The following is a 25,349-nucleotide window of genomic DNA, read 5'->3' on the forward strand; positions in this document are numbered from 1 at the left end:
GTAAACCTATATTCCTTATCTCCAAATCTTGACTTGGCTTATTCTTTCCGTTCTGTTCCTTCAACATTTCTAGACAAAATCCAAGATGAAATCTATAGTTGATTACCCTCAGCATAGCTGGGGTCAGAACTAGTATAAAATCATCTAAAACTGATTAAATTATCTTATTCCCATCTCTAACTTGGGAAAATAAATGAAGGACATAAAAATCTCCTAAGTATGACTGGTGAAATGAACCTCAAAATATAGAAGCATAAGGATTGAATACTGCAAAGATCTACAACCTATAGGATCAAGAGGATTATCCCACTTCATTTGAAAATCAGAAAAAAAGACACATTAAATTGTATTTAAATATATTATAGATATGAGGTAGGTCTGTGCTATTCCACACTTGGAACAGAATCATGTAATCATGTGTATTTGAGTACACGAGTCACAATGAATCAAAATCAAGACCAATCCCACTGTGTTCAATTAGAAAGCCAAGTGCGAATTTGAACATGGCAGCTGAGTACCTGAAATGAAAACATCCCCTAGATTTTAATTTTGAGCAAAAGGCCATTCCCAGATTTAATAACTTTTCTCATGTCCAATTATAAACAGGAAATTAAGGTGCCATAAGTTCTGACTTTTCTAGGTCAAAGATTTTCATTCCACCATGAGGAGGTAAAAGAACTAGGAGACCACCTACTCTTCTACCTTAACTTTTAGGTAAAATGACTTACACAGTTGGTTTACATCAATGGGATTTACTCTATAACCAAAAAATCTGAAATACACCTATTACACATAACAAAAGAATGATAACCCTGCTATTTTAAAACAGAAAGCTAGTGACTAGCCATAGCAAAGGGAGCAGTGGTTAAGAGCATGGACTCAGGAGTGAAGATGCCTTGACTGGAATCCAACTCTCACTGATTTGCTTTGTGATCTTTGGGAAGTTCCTTAAAATATTTGTATTTTATTATTTTCACCTTTAAAATGGGCCTAATAGCAGTACCAACCAATCTCTCAAGGTTGCTGTGAGGTTTAATGAGATAAACCAGCACTTAGAACAGGGCTTGACATCAAGGAAGCTTCAATAAATGTTAACTATCCCTCTTAATATAAACCGAATTTGTTTGTTTAGCTCTATATGAATATTCCCAGAACTCAGAATGAAGTGAAGTGAAAGCTGCTCAGTCATGTCCAACTCTTTGAAACCTCATGGACTATATATAGTCCATGGAATTCTCCAGGCCAGAATACTGGAGTGGGTAGTCTTTCCCTTCTCCAGGGGATCTTCCCAACCCAGGGATCAAACCCCGGTCTCCCGTATTGCAGGCAGATTCTTTACCAGCTGAATCACAAGGGAAGCCCAAGAATACTGGAGTGGTAGCCTAACTTCTAATCGTTCTAATTTGCTCCATCTGCAAAAGGCACTCAACTTCAAATGATTTCAGAAATGAAGAACTGACAAAATCTTGTTATTTAAGTGACAATTTTTAGCTATTACAACTACTTCATTTAGAAAACCTACACTATGAAACAAGAAGCTTGCAACAAGAATAACTCTTGCAACAAGAGTTATATATATATAATATATATTCTATATTCCTACAGAATATAGGAAGTAGTGTAACATTCAGGACTTCCTCAGCTGATGAGAGCAACAAGGAAATGTATAATACTTCCTGCACAAATGCATCTAGGGAAAGCAGGCTAGATTTATTAAAAAACTATAAAAGGTTACAATATAAATCAAACAAAATTAGTTGTTAAAAGTTAAGTGACTCATATGTATCCAAATTCTGACCAAATAAAGACAATCCAATGCATAGGAAGAATATTCTATGGCTCAAGGAGCAAATAGCAATAAACAGAAATGTCAATACAGAAACCACATATACAAATCTACAGTTTTAATGTAACAACAAATCATAAGTACATGTGTTAGCTATCTTTCTCTAACATTAAAGTAGTAGTATATGTTTCATTTTCTGTAAAAACATACGTAATGCATAAAACCTTTAATCCCATGTAATATAGTCTAAGAAGTGTGAACCATGCAGTATGTTAAGGTTTTCTTATGTGAAGATATACATTTCAGTCTATTATCACAAGCATTGTAAAGGTGACCCACAAAAATGTTTATCGTTTGCAACTGTATATAGAGAACAAACCGCCCAGAAATTAGTATTTCTTATTAATCTTACTGAGTGGTATTAAAGTGGCCTGCCTGAAAGGGCAAATCACTTATCTGCAAGCTTAAAATAGCAGAGATCAATGTATATTAAATAATACATGAGTGAAAAAAATATACAATGTACAATAGCAGGAGGTTACAAAACTGAATACTGTGTAAAAGATTTATTAGTCTGTACAAGTTTGTACCAAGATTTTCACTGCAACAGTATTTTTCCATACACATCGAAATCTGGAAGCAATATGCCTTTTTCAAATTATAGTTTAGTGTTTTTTCCCCCAACCCTCAAAACACAGAAATATGTTTTTGAATATCAACTAGTCATTTATGGAAGTCATAAGATACAGATATTCATTAACATTACACAAGCTATAATTGAAGTACCGGAACAAACACCACCAACATTTATGGGAAAAGGTGTTGGTTTTAAAGGTGATAAGTGCTACATGAGTTACACAAACATACTACTCCTGTCCTTCTGAAACCAAAATGGGGGAATCTTATTGCGATTCTGTCAAATACCACACAACCCAAAACGCTGCACAGAGGCTGATGAAGCCATGTACACATCACAGAATTAAAACTCCAGCTAAGCAATGAGCTGCTCCTCAAGTCAAGGAAGACCAAACTTCTTTAACATATTAATGCTACTTCTGAAGTATCGTCAGAACAAACGGGGATTTAATTATAAATTGGCCTCGACCACATCCTGCAAAGAGGATTTTGCTTAGTACTAAAGAGAATCCGTCAGCGAACATCCTAGGAAAGCTGTGGAATCATGCTCTTTGTTATTCCTGAAGGGAAATCTGCCAGGTTTGATGACATCTGTTTATCTCCCAGTAGTCCTGGGAGTTCTACGATACCAATTAATTCAGTAATTGATAAGTATTTAAGCGAAAAAGAGACCAAAACTAGACCTTGTATCAACATATACTAGAGAGGTGGATTTTTAAAAAATCACATGATGAATGTAAATCATAAAATCAAATGTACTTATAAAGGTACACCTATTTTATGTTACATAAAAAACTGCAGATTGCAAACTTTGCATGCTTACGTTTTACCTGGAAAAGGCAATGAGTGGGCTTTCTCACAAATATTTACTGCCATGATACAAAACAAATATGTGCAAACTGCAAGGTCCCTAAAATAGCAGTTAAGAGAGTTTATATACAGAAAGATGACATTATCTGATCAAATACGCAAGAGATGGCGTTTCCCAGAGTTTATAACACAGAACAGTAACCACCACACGCTCCGCCTCCTTGGCCTTCTTCCCTGTGTGTCAGCTTGACTCCTTTATTCTGGTTCTCACTTTCCCACAGTCCAGGGGTCTGAATGATCTTTTCAACAAGTTCCTCAAAAGCACACTGTACACCATCACAGGTTTTTGCACTTGCCTCTGAAATTCAAGGAAAAACGTCAAGAAGTATATTCTCTTCTAGTCATAGTTCTATGTTTTCCTGGAAAACTATTATAGCAGAAATATCAACGGACAATATATTTTTATATATATGATTTCTCCCCACAGGTTTAATATAAGTGAATCTCCTGCAACTCTGAAAGTTGAGCTATTGAAATTCTATCCATAAGACTAGTGGTATGTAAGCTCAACATCTCGTGGTAGAATTGTACATTTTAACGCCCTACTCAAATATCCGTACGTGTGCCAAAGTTCTTAACTTTTTGGTTACTTGTTAAATTAGCCTCTGAAGCAGACATCATTCCCATTTTAGAATAAGGAAATTTAAACTCCAAGTTAAACAATAAATCAGGTTGTTCTGTGCCTGCAATGAACAGCCATAGGTGGCTGGATAAGTGATGTACAAACTGTGAACACTAGTTCCATTTTCAATTTATGCTCAGGAGACCCATGTGGATACGCAGGACTGCTCTCTCATCTTGTGTTTCCCCACTGACTTTTTCCCAGTCTGATGACTATTTTATGTCTTCATCTTAAAGCTCCTCTACCTCAACTGATGATCCAGCTCCACCCTGGGAAAAGCAGAAACAATCTGGCAAGAACTACTGATCACCCCACTAATAGATTGACTAACCCACCTGCATTGTCTTTAGGCTTTGCCTTCACTCCTGTTACAATGGGGGAACCCTCCTGGCTGCCGGCTGGGGCCATCCTTTTGTCTACTTCCCGGGATCCCAACCCTCCTCATTCACTGAAGGACCGTGTACCCGCTCTACTGGATTATACACCAACCAGCTTGAAAGCCCACCAAAATTACTGTCCATCTTATTAATCACTTACCCCCCGACTAACCAACCTGCCCTCCAGCCGACTTATCCTCTAGTAGCCACCTACTTTCCCCACTCTCTTCCAAAACAAAATGGTGATAAAGAGATATCTATATAAGTTGTTACCACTTTATCTCCAATTTTTCTTCAAACTAATCTGATTCCACCACTCCATGGAAACTGTTCTTTTAAAGGTGACCAACACCCGCTAGCTTGTCAAATCCAATATCCTTTTCTTATTTGACATCTTGCAGCATTTGATACAGCTGGTCACTTTTCTCCTTTAAATACTTTGTCCACTTGACTTCCAAGACAGCTGAACACTCCTGGTGCTCCTCTCTCACTGGCACACTGTTCACAACCTTACTCCCTGGCACCTCCTCTTTCTGCTGACTTCTAACTGTCGGAGTACCTCAGGGTTCAATCTTCGTCCTTTTCTATCCAGCTTTTCTTATAGTGACTGTTCCAATCTCATGACTGTCAATGCCACCTAAATGTCAATGACCATGATGTTTACTCACCGTCTCAAAGACAGTTCATTCTTATGTCTAAGCAGAAACCTTGGGTCCCTGCTCCTCTGCATAAACCTGTTCTTGTCTCGACCTTCCACATCTTACTTACGGCACCACCATTCACCTAGCTGCTCACGATAAGACTTGAACCCACCCTTGATTGCTCTTTCCTTACCCTGCACACCCCACCTATCCACCTGACAGCTTTACCTTTGAAGTGTCTCCTGGATCTACCAACTTTCCCCCACTACTACTGCCACACTTTTTCTTCTGCTTCTTATGGCCAAATGAATCTTAAAAGAATATCACCACAGCACTACTCCCATGCTTTCTACCACACTTAAAATACAATTCATTTCTTTACCATATCCCAGGAAGTCCAACACTAACTTCCATCATCACCAACCTTTCCTCCGACACTCTGTTCCAGCCCACAAGCTTTCTCCTGTTTCTTGGACACAGTACACTGATTCCTGCCTCAGGAATAAGATGCTCTCTATCTAGATCTTCATACCATGAATTCTTGCTCAAATGGTGCTCTCTCAAAGAACTTTTCCTTATTTCCTCCCACCCTCATCATTCTCTCTCCCCTTACAACATTTTATTTCACGCAGAGCACTAGTTATGAATTCGAGTCTGCTTCCCATACTGGAATTGTAAGCTCCCTGAGGGCAGAGAGTTGGACCATTTTGTTCATTGTTCTATTCTGTGTTCAATAAATGTTAATTGAACAAACTAATTTATGGAAATGGAAGACACCTAGCAAGTAAGCAGCAGCAGTGCTACTCAAGCCCATTCTAAAATTTCCTATACTTTCCATTTGTACCACCCCACTTCTATCCATATATGATGTTCTCCCATTTCCATTTCCTGATTCCTACTAGGTTCATACAGTAGGGAACAGTGAAAACTGATTCCTAAAGCTGGCCTGACATCACAACCAGCTAGGGTGTTTCTTATAAACTGCTTTCAAGGCTCTGTTTCAGACTTGTCGTAAGTAAAGCCCAAAGAGTTGTAATTTTTTAAAGCTCCCCAAGTGATACTGCCAGTCCACTCTGCCAGACAAGGGGTCAATCAACTTTCTGTGTGAGAGTAAATATTTTGGGTGGTGATGCCATATTGTTTCCATGTAATGACTGAACTCTGGCATGAAGCACAAGGGCAGCCACAGACAATAATGCAGATGGCAGGGCACGGGCACGGTGTGCTTCCTTACAAATGGCGGGGCCAGATCTGGTCCAGGCTGTAGCTTGCTAACCCTTGCTCTACAGTGCTTCTCAAATATTAGCATGATACAAATCACATCTTGTTAGAATGCAGATTTTAATTCAGAACCTATGGCTTGGGCCTCAAATGAAGCATTTCTGACAACGGTGGTGCTGCTCGACACGGCCCAGCAGGCATGCACGCCTACAGCACTGGGTCACGGGAGGAGAGAACGGTGCGCTGCGCTCCATACGGCCTCACAGTGATCCTGTTCTTTTTTACAGTGCGAAAAATAAGGAACCTACTTCTACAGTTAGCTAGTTTTACCGCGCAGCTATGAACTAAATACATATTTTTTATGGTTCATAAAGAGAAGAATGTAATAGAAACTCCATTTAAAAACTCTTCATTAATAATGAAAAGATAAATATTCACACACTTACCTATAAATAACATGGAATGCTTTCGTGCAAATTTCAGGCCTTCATTTCTATCAACTTCACGATTTTCCTAAAAGATAAATGCAAAGATTAAAAAAAGCTATCAAAATATACAATCAAACTGCCAAGTGTCTGACTTCTCACCTTATCAATTTTATTTCCAACTAGCATGTTTACTATGTCATTTCTCGTGCAGTATGTTTCCAACTCATTTAACCAATTATCCAGTTTAACAAAGGTGTCTCTTCTTGTGACATCATAAACTAAAATAAAAAGAATCATTTATTAAATAAATATCAAAAGCAAGAAGCAATGACATTGTATTTCTGATATGTACTAGGAACTGACATTAATATACAGGCAAGTCTGTTTTTCTAAGCTGTTAATGCTTTAAAAATCAATGTCCACTGATCCAGATAGAAGAAACAAGTGTATTTTTTTAAAAAATGCATTTATATACACACTTCAATTTAATTAACATATGCTGTTACAGAAATGAAATAGCTGCCTTCATAACAATAAAAAAAGTGAAAGTGAAAGCTGCTCAGTCGTGTCCGACTCTGCAACCCATAGTCCATGGAATTCTCCAGGCCAGAATACTGGAGTGGGTAGCCTTTCCCTGTTCCAGGGGATCTTCCCAACCCAGGGATCAAACCCAGGTCTGCACTCCCACATTGCAGGTGGATTCTTTACCAGCTAAGCCACAAGGGAAGCCCAATAAGAAAAAAGGTTTGTCTAAAAGCTAAAAGGTGTTTAGACCCAAATCTGTGGCAAAATACAAAAAAGTTTTACATAAATTTAAACATTTATGAACCTGTTAACTTATTTCTTACAAGGACCAGAATTTGCAAATTTGAAAACACATGTAAAGTTAAGAGGGTGGGCAATGAGGACCTACTGTATAGCACGGGGAACTCCGCTCAATGTTATGTGGCAGCCTTGGATAGGAGGCACGTTTGGGGGAGAGTGGGTACATGTGCATGTATGGCCGAGCCTTTTGACCACCTGAAACTATTGCAACGTTGTTAACTGACTATACCTCAATACAAAATACAAAAAAAAAAAAAGGTCAGTGGGTGGAACCCTGATTATCTTCCTCTATTTACATATTCATCATTCTGCATTATAGGAAATAATTTGTTAAAGTGTTTTCTAAACTTAGGAGGTACTGAACCAAAACCGAGAGTCACTGTCAAATTAACAGAAATGAAACCAAAGCCTCACAAGTTGTGATATAAAATGAGGTCTCTCCCTACAGTTGAACAGTATTCATTTTAGACAGTTTCCCAGCAATATTAAGAACAAGCACTTTTCAACAAATTATACCGAAAATCCACACTTGGTTTTCAAGTTCTGTGTGATTATAAACCAATAGCATTAAGTGCTTTGTGCTATTTTTCAAGACTAATAAAAAAGATTCCACTAAGCAACCAACACTCCTTCCATTATAATCTGGCAGTAAATATCAGTAAGCTGCTAACTGAAGATCAGTCCCTGGTAATACTCTAAGACAGATCAATGACACAAGGACAGGTCCTCAGTTATGTACTCATCAACACGTGCTTTTAAACCAAGTAAATAATAGAGGGGTTTTAATAAAGGTAAGCAATTTTTAGGCTGTACTTTAAAAAATGTTTTCTATGTATTTTCTTTTGGGAAAATGCATTAAAACCAAACCACTTCTTATTACATGTTTCTGATCTTTATTTTTTAATTGCTAGACAAAGGGCTGAAACAAAATTTTAAAAGTTTAAATATTTCCTAATATTACATAAAGTTAATATAAAGTCACATAAAAGCAGCCGTAAAGAAAAATAAAGCAAAAAATTACTGACCTTCACAAACAGGAAAATCAGAAATTCCAGTAATACAATAACAATATATTTTACACAGTAAAGTAAAACCTTACCTAATATAACACCCTGTGCACCTCTATAATAGCTGGGAGTTAATGTTCTGAACCTTTCTTGACCAGCAGTATCCTAAAAGTGACAATCAATTATTATTAAACAAAACATTGGATAAATAACAGATCTTCAAAATATTAATTTAAGAGTAGAAAGTTCATAGCATGGTTAAAACATCAAGCTTATTTAAAACTTAAAATTTAAATGTGTTCTTTTACTGACAAATGCTACATAAAAATTAAATTAACAAGTACTGCCTCATCTCTAGGAAAAAAATGTAACAAAGTTCAGATTTTCTACCACTTGGACTCAAGATTTTTATCACATATGAAACCCATTCATAGGAAGCCATTGTTCTCAACTCTGGTGGCACAATAAAATTCCCTGGGAAATGAAAAATACAGATACTGAGGTTCAACCCACAAAGATTCTGATTTAATATGGGCATGAGAGAAGCTTTAATAAGCTTCTCAGGTGATTCTAACATAAAGTCAAAGGTTGAGAACTACTGTTAAAGAAAATTACAGGGGTGTTTTATTTCAGACAAGCAGTGTTTAGGTTGTACTTTTAAAAATATTTTCTAGGTCTCTTCTTCCAGAAAAACGCATGAAAACCAAACCACTCCTTATTATGTTTCTGACTCATACCTGGGGTATAATATAAGATGTACCCTAGCTAGGAAATGTAAATTTCATATGGAAGGAAATTTTTCTGCTCAATGACCAGTTTAATCCCAGAGCCTGAGAAATTCTTGCCATAGGACAGTTGCTCAAATTTTGTTGGAAAAAAAAAAAAGAAAGAAAACTAGTAACAAGTCTCTTCTGGGCCTGGTTCCTTCTGTCTTCCTTCTACCATCCTTGGACTGTGGCTTCAAGTCTACCTAAGATTATGCAAATATGCAGTCTGCAAACTGCTGCCTTAGCCCACCACCTGTTCCATTACATAAGCTTTTATTAAATAAAGTCTGACTGGAACACGGCCAGGCCCATTCACTTGTGTACTGCCATATGGACTGCCGTATGGTCCACCTTGGGGCTGGACTAAACATTTACTATCTTGCCTTCAAAGAAAAAATTTGCAGTCTGCTAATGTAAAATGACCTGAAGAAAAATAAAGACACATCAAACATCAACAACTACCAGTCCTCTGATTTTGAGTGTGGGTTTAGCTATGGGGCAAGCATAGGCTCAGCTGGGTCAGGACTTATGATAACCATACAATAAATAGTCAGAAGTTAGATCATCGCTTGCCTTCAAAACAGGAATTCGTAGTAAGAGTATAACATCTTTGTAAGATAAAAGAAGCAAAGTTTATTATCTGTGGTTTTATTTTCTGATGGGAGAAGACAGAAGGGATATTAAAGACAGAAATGGACAGAGGAAATGGACAAAGCTGGAAAGGCTAAATAACAGAAACTGGGGAGCGGAAGGGCAGGAGGATTCAGAGAAGGTGGGTACCGCGTAGGTCCTGATGAACACGCTGCACCACCAGGGGAGGAGGAGCAGGGTGAGGCCCAGCTATTCTACTTGAGTAATCCCAGGACGTGCATCCAACAGGGAGAGGAATTGATTTTATTTATATATGAATAAAACCACAGAAAAATGAGAGGCAACAACAGATTCATATATTTCTAATACTGACTGAGAAGGCCCTCCTATATACGACATGACACCCAGAAGCATGAAGAAAATGACTAATTCAATCATGTAAAGATTAAAACCTTGGTATGACCTAAGAATCTCTCCCCAACACCACACTCACCCCACTTTTGCCCCCGACACTCATCCTCAACAAGATTTGAAGGTAAATCACAAACTAGGGGGAAAAAATCTGCAGCATATAACAGAGTGTTACACATACAAGAACATTAACAAATACTCATCTTAAGGTTTTGAAGACAAATGACAGAGTGGAAAAAACGTGGCGTATGACAAAAAGCTAGAAATTTTATTGTATAAAGACTTTAATCATGAAGAAAATGAGCACAATATAAAAAGGCAAAGCATATTAACAAAAATTCATTAAAATATAATCATATGTAAGAAAAAAATCTCACTAATCAGAAGAAATGCACATATAAGTGAAAAACTATTAGAGAGAGGCAAAAATGAGAAAGATTAACAATATATAGTACAGAAGACCTTCTTCCTAAATCTTAATGTTAAATCTTCACATTCTTTCAGCCAATAATTCACTTTCTAAGTATACATCATAAAGTAACTGGACAAGTGCACAAAGATGTAAAAATCAGGAGGCTCACCAAGGCACTGATGATCTTTGTGAAAAACTATTAACACTGTAAATATCTTTCACTGAGGGTTGACTAAATTATAGTCATAAGATAATTGGTCATTATACAAATGGTCATTTAAACTGATGGACTTCTGTACTGACACAGAACAATGTATACAATGTGTGCGTGGTGGGGGGGGGGCGGTGGGAGGGACAGCAGGTGAAAGGATTAAAATACAATCCTTTCTTTTGGAAAATTGCATATGAACACATGTGACAATGTGCATGCGTTCAACATATTTTATAGAATGTTCACTAAAATACACACGTTGACTAAAAATGAACTTTCTTCTCTATTATCCTTTGGTTATCCTTTTTTATCAACAGAATGAGACTATTTTTTTATCCTCACAGTCAGGAGAAGCCTCTCATTTAAAAAACAGGGATAAGCTTATGATAAAGATGTCACTACAATAATACTTGCCAGCTAGTATTTTTATTGAGCAGGAACTAGAAAGTAAATTAAAAACAAACAAAAAACCTCCTGTATCAAAGTAAGATCTCACAGCAACCATCAAACCTCAGATCCCACCCTAAACTATTTCTCAAAGCAGGAGCAAGGGCAGAAGAGTTTATAAATCAAGCAAGAAAAACATGGAAAATCAGGTTCCACTTCAGGACAGAAAGAAGGCAGCAATCCTCAACATATATTTTACTATGGTCTAGTCCAACATTTTCCAAATTATTTTCTGTTAGGCATTACTGTACTGATTGATAGTATTTATTTAGGGGAATGGTCAAACAAGATACAATCATGTAAAATATTGTATCTTAGAAAGAAATTAATGGGGGGAAAAAAAAGCCGTAAGACACACAGTCATTTGGAATAAAATGCGTGTTGGAAATAGAGTGCCATTCAGAGAATGCCATTAACATGAATGACATCATACAATGCATGAACACTTGCTGGTTCAATCTGTAACTGACACCCAGCCAGCATTTACTCTTTAACCACCATGATGAAGTATAATTCAACTTGACTGCAGACCAGTTCTAATGTGATTATCATGTTATAAAAATATACTGAGATATTTAACTATAGCAGATGTGGGGATTTGATGAGTATATTTTTATACATTTTATATGTAACACATTTACTATATAAGCAATCACATTTAGATTGAGAGACAGGAAGGCCGGAGACAGGAAGGAGCAAACAGATACAGACTGGGCATCCTGGGGGTTCTGACAGCGAGTGCTGCCACACTCAGCACTGCCATGGAGGGGTCGACTTAGCAGAGAATGTGGACCAGAACAGCTGGGTTCACAGGCAAATGAAAAGAAGCCAGTAAGGAAAAACACTGGACATCAGTATTCAAAAAATCCAAAGTTGGCAAACTCAAGTATTATAGATATTTACACTAACAAACATGAAAAATCATGTTTTCTAAGTATTACTTCATTCCCTTCTCCGCAACAACCGCCTTCAGCACTAGTTCAGGGTAACTTGTCTTTTTTAAAACTTCAAAGAAACACATTCAATAACAATGATTCTCTGCGGCAGATGACTTTTTAAAAAAATACTGCTTTCAAATATTCTGAAGAGACTACATATTTTAAAAATCTGAGCAGGTGAAACAGGTCTCTGCCTAATTACAGAATTATAAAACATAACTACTTATTGTCTATCCAGTAACCAGCATCAAATCTCCCAAGTTATTTAATACAAATTGCTCATTCTCCTGTAGGACACTATACACATCAATCTTTGCGTCTTCAAAAAGTACAAGTTTAATATTTACACAAAATACATTTTAAAAATTCTTACCCATATTGCAAGTTTTGCCTTATTTCCGTCCACTGAAATTGTTTTCACCTTAAAATCAACACCTTGAAAAAATGAAAAATTTTATAAGAATTCCAATAAACTTTAAAAATCAATTATCAAGAAAACCAAGAAAGAAAAAAGCCACTTTATTAAACGCCCAAATTCACATCCAAATTCTTAGTTATGGATGTGAAGATGAAAGGAAAAGTGTCACTAAAGTTTAGCAGCTTAGGATTTAATCAGGGAAATGAAAACCAAATGCTTGTAGAATTCATTCATCCACCAGTACTTCTTGAAAAACTTAAAAAAAAAAAAAGAAATTCAGTGTAAGGTGGTGACTGCGCATTAAAAGTCAAGAGCTAGAATTCACAGTGCTAATGCAGAGAAGATCTCTGGATGAGGGCACTTTACCAGAGGTGCTCTAAGCTATCATTAAAGAGTGTTGTCCATAGCTGGCCAACACCCTAAATCAGATTCTGACTGTGGGCATCTTGGAAGATTGGTAAAATTACAAAAGAGCCACTCTCTCCTTGCCTTATGAATTCTTTGTCTTTCTTTTTGTCCTAAAGAAAAGTATTCGCTTTACGTAACTTTATCAATAATCACTTGCTACTGTATGACTGCAAAAAGAGAATTTACACACAAAAACATTTATGCCCAATCCTTTAAGAATATTCGTAAGTGAAGAGGAGTGCTCAAGGAGCAGTGAGACTCTATAAGCACTGATTTATGTAAAGAGAAGACGAATTCCATAAGAAGTCATAAGGGTTTACTACAGCAGCCCTGCAAAACCTCTCCCTTTCCAGAAAAAGGAGCTGACACATGCCATCTGGCTTAAATGAGCAGTGACTGCCCAGTGTCTTAACAGTATCAAAAATAATAAGCAGTCTCTCTCACTGGCCAGAGAAAACATTAACTCCAGACACTTGGAAAGAAACTTGCAAAAGATTTTAGCTTGTTGCAATTAATTCAGGACAGCCACAACTAACATGATATATATACATGCTCATATACTAAATGCTTCCTAGAACATCTATCATCAATATGGAAATATATTAGCAATTCTTGGATGACTTCTGGTAATCCATTATATACACAAATAAGGTAATACAATGCATTTCAAAACATGCATTACACCAGGTCTTTCTGTATGCCAAGGATTTTAAAACAACAGTTTGTGGTGTTTTGGGCTAAGGTGATAAGGAAGTTCATAAAGACATGTTTAGAATGTCAGGCAACCATGAGTTAAAGGACAGTGCTGACTGCAAAAGTCCAAGGATGTAGCCTAAATGTAGTTTCTTGGTAGCCAAACAAAAAAAATTTTATGTTAAAAAATCTTGTGTCCACCAGGCCTATATAAAGAAATATGCCACACCAACTATATTAAAAATATGGAATTTTTACATTCTACTTATATTTGCTTAAAAAAAAAAAACTTGAAAAATGCAAATGAGAATGGTTTTGACTTGGTCAAGGTACTAAATGAAGGCAATTGGTAGACATTTCATAGAGACAGCCTGTCATATATACTCTATAGTTAAATTCTCAAGGTTCTTCAGAGAAAATACAAAGAACTTATTTTCCCTTAAACACCTAAGACAACATGCCCAAGGGCAGACTGGCCGTTCTGCTAGCCTCCAGCTACACAGTCTACCCAGGAAAAGAAACTCTATGTTCCAGTGTGCTTTTGTTCTCCTCCCTTCCCACTTCCTCTTCCCCTTTTATACTTTCTTGCGTGTATTTCTTGGCAGTCTAATGACTGTCTCTGAATAACTGTCTCTAAATTACTCTTCTGACAGATTTGAAACCTACAGAAAACACCCTCAGGAAACACTCCCCTTGGAGTCCCACTATCCAAGTTAAGAGACAAGCAGCCTGAAAAGGTACTTCATCTACACTCAGAACCTTCAGTTTCCATTTATCCTCCCTTGGTTCCTCCGCTGAATCTCGTGTGCAGACATTGACCCCTTTAGCTCTTACATGCTCAATCTGCTTCTTCTCCATGTCTGGATCTTCTATTTTGCAAGTGGCTATTAATTTGCCTTTATTGGTGGCAGCAGTGGGAATCTTTCTGATAAATTTGATTTTGCCAACTTCTCACTGTATTTGATTAAACTATCTTTTCAATCTCATGTGGATGACAAACAAGGAGGTCATAAAAGAAGCAGACTATTTAGAAAAAATACCCCTTCCTGTCTCTCCTCCTCTACAGCACTGAACACACTAATAACCAATTCTTTGACTTTCCGGGGACACCAGATGTGTGTCCCACAGTTCAGTTCAGTTCTGACATCATCTTCCTGACATTAAAAGGTAGATCCCACAAGATAAAAGTGCAGTCCCACAAGACTGCCACACCCCACGTCAGATTTCAGTCTCATGTCCAGGTTATTACCTGTGCTTCTGACCAACTGGCTATACACTAGAGGTTCCCACTTAATTTGAGATAGTGGCTCAAAGAACCTAGGAAAACAGTCTACTGACTTACTAGATAATCATTCTATTAGAAAAGGGCACAACCCAGGAACAGCCAGATGGCAGAGATGCACAGGGCACCGTGTGGGGAACTGGCAGAGCTCTCACGCCCTCTCCACGCATGTCATCCTCCCAGTATCTCCATGTGTTCTCCAACACAGAGCTCTCTGAATCCATGGGCTTTCTTATGGAGGCTTAGCTGGTTAAATCTTTTGCCTTTGATGATTAAACAAACAAAATCTCCAGCTCCTTTCCCCACCCTGGGAGTAAGGAAGATAAACTAGAGCTAAAGTTCCAATGCTTTAATCACATGGTTGGTTCTCCTCCAGGCTTAGAGGCTTTCTAGAAGTCACATTAGTAATCTAAATTCAGGTGTAGTTGAAAAAAGCCTGAAAATACAAAAAACATCCTGGGAATTCCCTAGCAGTGCAGAGATTAGGATGCGGTGCTTTCACTACCGGGGCCTGGGTTCACTTCCTGGTTGGGGAACTAAGATCCTATAAGCTGTGCGGTGCAGCCAAAAAAAGGAAAGAAAGAACAGATAAACAAAAGACATCTTTAATGATTCTTATTACTTAAGAAAATCCAAGGGTATAGCAGAAAGCAACACAACATTGTGAATTAATTATTCTCCAATTCAAAATAGATTTAAATTGTAAAAAATGATAATAAAAAAGAAAATCCAGTAGTTTAGGAGTTCTGTGGCAAGAATCAAACATATATTTCTTAACATAAACTATAAAATCACAGAACTGTTGCTTCAGCTTTTCTTTAATTGTTCATTTGGGCTTGCATTTTTGATACAATATTCAATTTTGTTCCTTTGCAGGAATCTTTCCTTAGGCACAGGCCTATTTTATGAAGGTTAAATTGGCTAAAATTAGGTAATATAATCAACAAAGCCTTTGAAATAAGCAATAAGTGAGACATGAAAATTTACCAAAGGCATTATTAACTGCACCATAAAGAAATACCAGTGAATGGGAAACCAGAACACAACAATGGAAGCATCTGCCTTATCAAAGATGAAAAAGCAATCAAGAGAAGCTGACTCAGAACTAGCAGAGATGTGAAAACTAGCAAATATTAAAAACAATTCTAACCATATACCACATGTTCAGAAAGTTAAGCAGACATGAGCTAGATTAAAAAAATCCAAAACAAACATCTAGAGACAAAAATGACAACATCTGAGATTAAAAAGAGAATACACAGGATAAGATTAACTGCAGATTAAGACATGCAGAAAAAAACACAACTGAATATATAAGAAAACCCCATAGCTAACATCATACTCATTGATAAAGAACTGAAAGCTTTCCCTCTCAGATCAGAACAAGATAAGAATGTCTACTCTTACCACTTCTATTATCAAGAGTACTGGAAGTCCTAGCCAGAGCAATCAGGCAAGAAAAGGAAATAAAAGGTATCCAAATTGGGAACGAAGAAGTAAAATTATCTCTGTTCACAGACCACATGTAGACAACATTTCTTATATGTAGAAAATCCTAATGACTCTATTCCACACACATACAAAAATACTGTTAGAACTATTAAGTTAATTTAGCAAAGTTACAGGATATAAAACCAACATGCAAAAATCTACTGCATTTCTATATCCTGCTGCTACTGCTAAGTCACTTCAGTCGTGTCCGACTCTGTGCGACCCCAGAGATGGCAGCCCAACAGGCTCCCCCATCCCTGGGATTCTCCAGGCAAGAACACTGGAGTGGGTTGCCATTTCCTTCTCCAATGCATGAACGTGAAAAGTGAAAGTGAAGTCACTCAGTCGTATCCAACTCTTTGCAACCCCACAGATTGCAGCCCACCAGGCTCCTCCGCCCATGGGATTTTCCAGGCAAGAGTACTGGAGTGGGGTGCCATTGCCTTCTCGCCTTCTCCTTCTATATCCTAGTAATAAACAATCCAAAAATAAAATTTAAAAAAAATCATTTCATTTACAATAGCATCAAAAAAATAAAATATTTTAAAAATAGATGATGACAATACTACTACTCAGGAATAAACCTAACCAAGGAGCTTAAATATTTATACACTGAAAACTTCCAAACACTGATGAAAGAAATTAAAGAAGACACAAGTAAGTGAAAGACATGTTCTGTTCATGAGTTGGAAGGCTTAATATTGTTAAGATAACAATATTACCCAAAGTAATCTACAGATCCAATGCAATCCAATAAAAATTCTAACAGCATTTTTGCAGAATGGAAAAGCTGACATTCAAATTCATACAGAATTACAAGAGGCATTAAATAACATAACAGTACTGAAAAAAATTGAGGACTCGAACTTTACAACTTCAAAACTGACTCAAAACTACAATAACTAAAATGAACAGTGCCAGCATAAAGGACATTTAAACCAATGGCAGAGGCCAGAAATAAACCATCACATATACAGCCAACTGACTTTGTAAACAAGGAACCCAAGAACATGCAGTAGGGAGAGGACAGTTTTTTCTATAAATGGTGCTCAGAAAATTAGATGTTCACAAACAGAAGAATGAAGTTGGACCCTTACCTTACACCATATACAATTAGCACAAAATGTATCAGACTTAAATGTAACACCTAGATCTTAAAAACTCTTAGAAAACATAGAAAAAACATTTTCATGACATGGGATTTGGTGATGATTTTTTTGGCTATTACACCAGGAACACAGGCAACAAAAGAAAAGTAGATAAACTGGATTTCATCAAAATTAAAAACTTATGTGCATTGAAGGACAACATCAAAGGGGTATGAAAAAAAAATCTCACAAAATGGGAGCGGCCACAACTGGAGAGCCTGTGCTGCAACTCAAGAAGCCAGCGCACCACAACACTGAGCCTGCGTCCTCAGAGCCCGTGCTCCACAACAAGAGAGGCCCACACGATGCAACGAAGACCCAGTGCAGCCAAAAATTAAAAAAAGAGAGAGAGAAAAAATATTTGAAAGCTTTCTAATATGAAGAATGACTATAACTCAACAACAGAAAACATGATTCAAAAACGGGTAAAGGATCTGAACAGACAATCCTTCAAATAATAAACACAAATGGCCAACAAGCACATAAGATGCTCAACATCATTATCCATTAAGGAAATGCAAATTAAAACCACACTGAGACACTATCATAATGGATTAAAAACTATTATTAAAGAAAAAACAAAAAATAACAAGCATTGACAAGGACATAATTAGAATGCTTGTGCATTGCTGGTAGGAATGTAAAATGGTTCAGCCACTGTAAAAAATAGCTTGGTGGGTCCTCAGGAAGCTAAAAATATAATTACCATATAACATAGCAATTCTACTCTTAGGTACAGACCCAAAGAACTGACAATAGGAACTCAACAGATACTTGTACAATGTTCACAGCAGTTGTTATTCACAAAAGGCAAAAAGTGGAAGCAATTCAAGTATCCACGGAGAGATGAAAGGATAAACAAAATGTGGTATGTACATACGATGTAATATTATTAGTCATAAAATGAAATGAAATTCTGATATACACAGCTATGAAATGGAATGAAATTCTGATATATGCTACAACACACATGAAATTTAAACACACTATGCTAAGTGAAATAAGCCAATTACAAAAGGACAAATATTGTATGAGTCTACAAATATTGACAAATACTGTATGAGTCTACAAAAATATTATATGAGTCTAATACAAGGATTCTATAGACTAGGCAAGTTCATAGAGACAGAAGGCAGGAAAGGTTCATAGAGACAGAAGGTAGAAATAGCAAACTAGAAATAGAAGGACATTTCCTCAACCTTATAAAGATGCTACCAGAAAACTACTAGAGATCATCAGTGAATTTAGTAAAATTCCAGGATACGTACACAGAAATTGCTAGCATTCCTATACACTAACAATGAAAGATAAGAAGGACAGATTGAAGAAACAATCCCATTTACCACCAAAACAAAAAGAAAATAACCTAGGAATAAACCTCCCCAACAAAGGTCTGTCTAGTCAAGGCTATGGTTTCTCCAGTAGTCATGTATGGATGTGAGAGTTGGACTATAAAGAAAGCTGAGTGCCAAAGAATTGATGCTTTTGAACTGTGGTGTTGGAGAAGACTCTTGAGAGTCCCTTGGAGTGCAAGGAGATCCAACCAGTTCATCCAAAAGGAGACCAGTCCTGGGTGTTCACTGGAAGGACTGATGTTAAAGATGAAACTCCAATACTTTGGTCACCTCATGCGAAGAGTTGACTCATTTGAGAAGACCTGATGCTGGGAAAGATTGAGGGCAGGAGGAGAAGGGGACGACAGAGGATGAGATGGTTGGATGGCATCACCAACTCAATGGACATGAGTTTGGGTGAACTCCAGGAGTTGGTGATGGACCGGGAGGCCTGGCGTGCTGCAGTTCATGGGGTCGCAAAGAGTCGGACACGACTGAGTGACTGAACTGAACTGAAACCTCCCCAAGGAGGCAAAAGACCTGCACACAGAAAACTGTAGAAACTGGATGAAAGAAATCAAAGGTGACACAAGTGCAGAGACATACCATGTTCGTGGACTGGGAGAATCAGTGCTGGGGAAATGACTACACCACCCAAAGCAACATACCAAATCCAGAAATACATCAAACAAAGCAAGTAAAGACTTAACTAGGAAAGCAAGGACGTTTCAGTATAAAAAGGTCTATCAACCTTAAGTTGGAGCTGAAAAGCACATGGGAAAAAAAAAATCACAACCTTTCCTAATAAAGCCTCTAAGTAGACTGGAAAAAAGAAACAATTTATATATGATGAAGACCATTTGACATTATTTGAAATAATGAAATGTCAGAGCCGTATTTAGTGCTTTACTCCATTTAAAATGTTTACCTAAATTAAATTATATGAAATAGAATAGTTCTTTTTTTCTTTAGGTTATATTACATTTCCAAGTATTTTAACAAGTTTATGTTATGACATTAAACAAGATGTATTAGCTGCTTTCTATTTTCATTAAGTCATCTTTCTGTTACGTAAGCTCAAACGATAAAGTAACATGTGGATGGAGATCTTATATCTGCCCTTAGAAGCCAAAATGTGAAAGGGAAGTCGCTCAGTCATGTTGGACTCTTTGCGACCCCATGGACTGTAGCCTACCAGGCTCCTTCGTCCATGGGATTTTCCAGGCAAGAATACTGGAGTGGGTTGCCATCTCCTTCTCCAGGACATCTTCCCGACCTAGGGATTGAACCTGGGTCTCCCGCATTTAGGCAGACGCTTTACTGAGAAGCCAAAATGGGTATTTTTAAAAACCTACTAAGGAGGTAATAAGAATCACTGACCTAAGTCAACCAACAACAACCAGAATTCGTGTAACTTTAGCTGAAATGCATCAACCCTCACAAAATAATTTAGCATTTGTAACAACTTTAAGTCTTACAAATTAAGAAGTAGTTTGTGAACCTGTTTTAAGTAGAGAACGTGTTCTAAATTTTCTCTTTATTTGAAAGGTTTTATTTAAAGCACTTTTTGTATTCAAAGGTTTCTTTAGGAAGGGTAAATTAAAAAAACAAACAGAATACATGAAGAAAATTGTGGCTACTTACTCAGACTAGATCTAACATCCACGCTTAAATTCAACCAACTGTATCTAATGCAGCTGATTAAGTACTTCAGATAAAGACATGATTAAGCATCATCTTATGGCCTGGCCATGGAAAAAAGAAAAATCTAATGTTTTTTTCCCCCCAAAACATTCCCATGTAACAAAAGCCTGGTCAAATATTCTTACAGTTTTGTCTGTGTGTGTGTTTATTTTTATGTCAGAAATGTTACCTTGGATTATATCATTGAATATTGGCTGTTTCATTATGTTTCTTCTTTAAGATGAAAACAGACTATATAACAATCTTCTTTTGTGATTCCCATGTTTTCTCACTCTAATTTAACATTCTTATTCATTTGGGTAAATTCTACCACTCATCCATTTCTAGCTTATTGTTCTTTACTGTGTTTTCCACAGTCTCTACTGTCCCTTGTGAGCCCTCCAATTTCATCTTCACTTCAGCCATAGTTTTATTTTATCTTATTTTCCTTTCCACTCAGTCAGCTTACACTGCACTTTCTCATGTGGTCACATTGTCTCTTCCCTGACCTCATACCACTGTTTTGTGTTCTCACTGATAAATATTTCCATTAAGGGTCTTAAATTCATGGAAGATGTTGGATCATTATTTTCATCTTCTTTACAACAATATTTTCCTCTGATGAATATTCTTCACCTGTCCTTTGTTTTTCCATTCCTTTCTCCTTTTTCAATTCTTGAATGGCAGTAGCGGCCTTTAGCTGGATTCTTTCTGCCAACTCATCACTGAAAGTGATGAGGTTTTCCTAGACAAGCTGTCTACAGGAAGCTAATACAGAAGGCCATAGTGGGATGAGTTCTGTACCAGCAAAATTTTGTTTTGATTCAGGGTTTTACATGAGAATCAGTTAGCTATTTACTTCTCAACATCCAGAGCAGACGGAAGGCCTTAACATTAGTCAAAGGCATCACCTCCCCTTGTCCGTGTGACGCCTTGTTTGGTTTCATTTCCCAACTTCTCAAAATCAAACCAGAGACAGGGAAACTCCTGCCGTTGGCTTGAGAAGCCATTCTGCTTTTACAAAGGCTAACAGGTTTTGCACCTCAAGGTGGGCCTCTCAAACTCATGAAGCATCTCCTGCTGGCTCCAAGCTCTGCAGCCATGGCATCGTCCACTTTCTCTCATAGGTGGCCTGCCTGGTCTCCACTGCTTCAGGCAGCCATTCCAGTTTTGTGGCTTAGCAGACCATGTGCTTTGTATTTTAGTTTTTCCCTCTTTGTTGTTAATAGCCAATTCCCAGAAAGCAGAAGAAAATGCCAACTTAACAGTACCATCTTCAAACCCAAAGTCCAACAATTAACCTTAGTATTTTATACATGATAGAAACTTGAATGTCTCACTACATTACTGAAAGATAAAGGTATGCTTTACTTACTATTACATTGTGAGGTAAAATACTAACTTTCCACAAAATACTATTTTTCATATGGCCATTAACAACTAAGATAATTATTTTTATTTCAAAACCTCATGTGTATATTGGTTATAACCTAGAGCAGAAAATTATCTGATGCCAAAATGTTAAAGATTCTTTTCAAGACCCAGGGTCGACTGGGGGAACAAATTATGCATGTTCTTTCAGTATGCTAATCTTAGTATTTGTTTTTAAAGCAGAACCTTTTTAGTAATAAAGACAACAAATCATCTGTCAATCTTTAAGAACCCAATGACATTTCGGTTTGAAACGAAGACAATTTATACTATGGGCTTCCCTGGCAGCGATAAAAAATCTGCCTGCCAATGCAGGAATTGAGGATTCGATCCCTGGAACAGGAACAATCTCTGGAGAAAGAATGGCAACCCACTCCAGTATTCTTGCCTGGGAAATCCCAAGCAGAGGACAGGCTATCGTCCATGGGGTCTCAGAGTCAGACAAGACTTAGAGCTTAAAGAACAAGTTTATATTATATATAGGATCATTCCCTTAGTATTTAACTCTGAAAGTGAAAGTGAAGTTGCTCAGTTGTGTCCGACTCTTTGCGACCCCATGGACTGTAGCCTACCAGGCTCCTCTGTCCATGCGATTTTCCAGGCAATAGTACTGGAGTGGATTGCCATTTCCTTCTCCAGGGGATCTTCCCGACCCAGGGATTGAACCCGGGTCTCCTGCATTGTAGACAGACACTTTACTGTCTGAGCCACCAGGGAAGCCAGTATTTAACTCTAGGTACATTTTTTTCCCTGCCAGTTACTATTCTTCTACTCTTTGCTTATCCAATACCAGGGATGTTCTGAGTAAAATCAAGTTTTACTAATAGCTCATTTTTTAAAGAAGCAAATAATATACCAAACCAAATTAAACAGATTTTGAACTAGTAGTGTTTTAAATGATTCCATTTTCATACATAACGGTAAATCTGTCAATGCTAATATGTCATACAAAAGAGAAGTAATGCCTGATATAATTTATTAAATTCAGAGGCACCATGAGATCATGTTGATAGAAACGAAGAAGAGCCTTTCCTCTGCTGTTGTTGTTTAGTCACTAAGTCCTGTCCGACTCTTTGTGACCTCGAGGACTGTAGCCCGTCAGGCTTCTCTGTCCTCCACCATCTCTTGGAGTTTGCTCAGACTCACATCCAAAGCTCTTCCTTACAGAATTCTAAGTAAGAAATGTAAATGGAAAGATAGGATTTGAAAAACCACAGTTCAACAACCACCGGAGCTGGAATGACAGTGGACATGAAGAGACATGGTGCACTTCATCCAAGTAACGGAGGCCAGTCACCACTAACGGCACCGATACACGCCACGCTCTGAGAAGCTCCGCTGAGAATTCCTGCCCAAAATGCACAACCTGAATCTAACCATGAGGACACATGGACAGCTGCAATGGAAGGATATTCTACAGAACGACTGGCCTGCACATGCTCTTCAAAAATGCCAAGGCCACAGAGACAGAGAAAGAATGAAGAACTGTTCAGATTAAAAGAGACTAAGGAAAAATGACAGCAAAGTTCAATGTAGGATCCTGGAATGGACTCTGGACCAGAAACAATTCTTTCCTTTGGTATATACGATATTAGCGGGACAACTGATAAAAATCTATCTGTATACAGGAGAACTGTATCCATGCTCATCAAGGACATATACGTTAAAGTACTTAGAGTTAAAGACACTGAAGATACTGAATGCAATTTTCTCTCAAACAATTCGAAAAAACCAAGAATACTGTGCATGTGTATGTGGAGAGAATGCTAAAGCATATGTTATAAATGTGAACATTTCGGGAATCTGATAAAGACACTTTCCCTAATTGTAATACAAGATCAGATCTTTACTACATTCTACTCATCAGATCATCAAATTTTAGAGCTGGAAGAAAAATGTATTCTCTCGCCCAAATTACTTCCAACTTACAGATGAGGACAAGGAAGTTAATGACTCCCTCAAGATGACAACGTTTGAGGCAGAGCCAAGATGATCATACTGCTCTGACTCAGCTCTTTCTACTACTACAAGTTGTCTCTTGAACCTTTACACTGTCATCTACTCCCTAAACATGTGATACCAAATTATCTAGCTCTTTCTCATATATTCTAATAAGCTGGTATGGCAAACCACTTTTAGGAAATCTAAACTTCAGTTTTTAAAAGGTATTTATGCACACAAGTCTTTAATAACTAATATCAATAAATATGTTGCCAGAAACATGTTGGATACTATATGAAATGCTAAAAATACAAAACCAACACACTCTACTGTGAGTGACACTGCTAGGTCCATTATGACAGACACCACGTTTGTATTATTGATGACCATAACCCACCTCTTAGGACAGTGCCTGGCATACAATAAACATTCAGATGACTGTATGCTGCTAAATAAAAGACGTCCCACAGCACAAGAATGTGTATAAAGATAATCATAACATCCTCAGTGTTAACAAAGAACCATAAGACAACAGCAATGGAAGTTACATTTTTGCTTGATTAGATCTACAAAGACTTTGGAAACTGAATGACTACCAAAGGTAACACTAGAAAGACAAGTAAGATTTTGACAGACATGGAAGCAGTGGGGTAGTGAGAGGATGGGTAGGGGGAGTTAGATAAAACAGCCTGAAGGCAACAAAGTATTTGGCATTTCTACTAAAATTTTAAACATGGGCTTACCTATTGTTGCTGCAAGTTCTGGATCAAAAGTATCATCTGTGAACCTCAAGAGCAGGCTAAAAGAGATGTCAAAAAGACAGATTAGTAATTCAACTTTTCTTTCTCAACATTTGATAAATCTTCCTGACTGCTGTATTTTGTCACAAGTTAGACACAACTTCAAAGAGCTAATGTAGTCAGCTTCCAGAAACATGGCCTCATTGCAGGTATATTCAGAGGAATTAAATTATTGGAAAGGCAATTAAAGAATCCCCAAAGCAAAGTAGTTTACTAGAAAACTTATTTCCCATGCTCCATTTCCTAAGTGTGAAAAGAGGTTTTTGTTTTTTTTTTATATAACTACTGGTATGCTCTTCTGAGAAAATGGTATTAGCAAACATGTAATGCTTTAACCGACATGGACAAAACGGGAAGAGGAAGTCTCTTGGAATGCAACAAATTAAAATTTTAAGAAATCTAATGCTTCATCCACTCCGAATTCAGGTAAAAACAGAAAGGTGTGAAATCGAGCATTTTGAAACAAGTAGTCTGACTATTACCAAGTGGGAAGAAGAGATACAATAAAAGTAAAGGCTGAAGGTCACATG

At 37.3% G+C, this 25,349-nt stretch overlaps 1 protein-coding gene across 1 annotated transcript; it reads right to left on the minus strand.

The window, feature by feature from the left end:
- Positions 1 to 1,691: 1,691 nt before the first annotated feature.
- RAB18 (RAB18, member RAS oncogene family) lies at positions 1,692 to 24,955 on the minus strand. The gene is made up of 7 exons (XM_010860074.1): positions 24,891 to 24,955; positions 24,763 to 24,818; positions 12,564 to 12,625; positions 8,506 to 8,578; positions 6,741 to 6,859; positions 6,600 to 6,666; positions 1,692 to 3,590 (listed from the first exon to the last, which is right to left on the minus strand). Exons 1-7 carry the CDS (start codon positions 24,953 to 24,955, stop codon positions 3,415 to 3,417), a joined length of 618 nt encoding a protein of 205 aa, XP_010858376.1. The 3' UTR covers positions 1,692 to 3,414.
- Between the last annotated feature and the right edge of the window lie 394 nt (positions 24,956 to 25,349).

The sequence above is a fragment of the Bison bison genome, unplaced genomic scaffold (assembly GCF_000754665.1).
Source record: "Bison bison bison isolate TAMUID 2011002044 unplaced genomic scaffold, Bison_UMD1.0 scf7180017864461, whole genome shotgun sequence".
Lineage (NCBI taxonomy): Eukaryota > Metazoa > Chordata > Mammalia > Artiodactyla > Bovidae > Bison > Bison bison.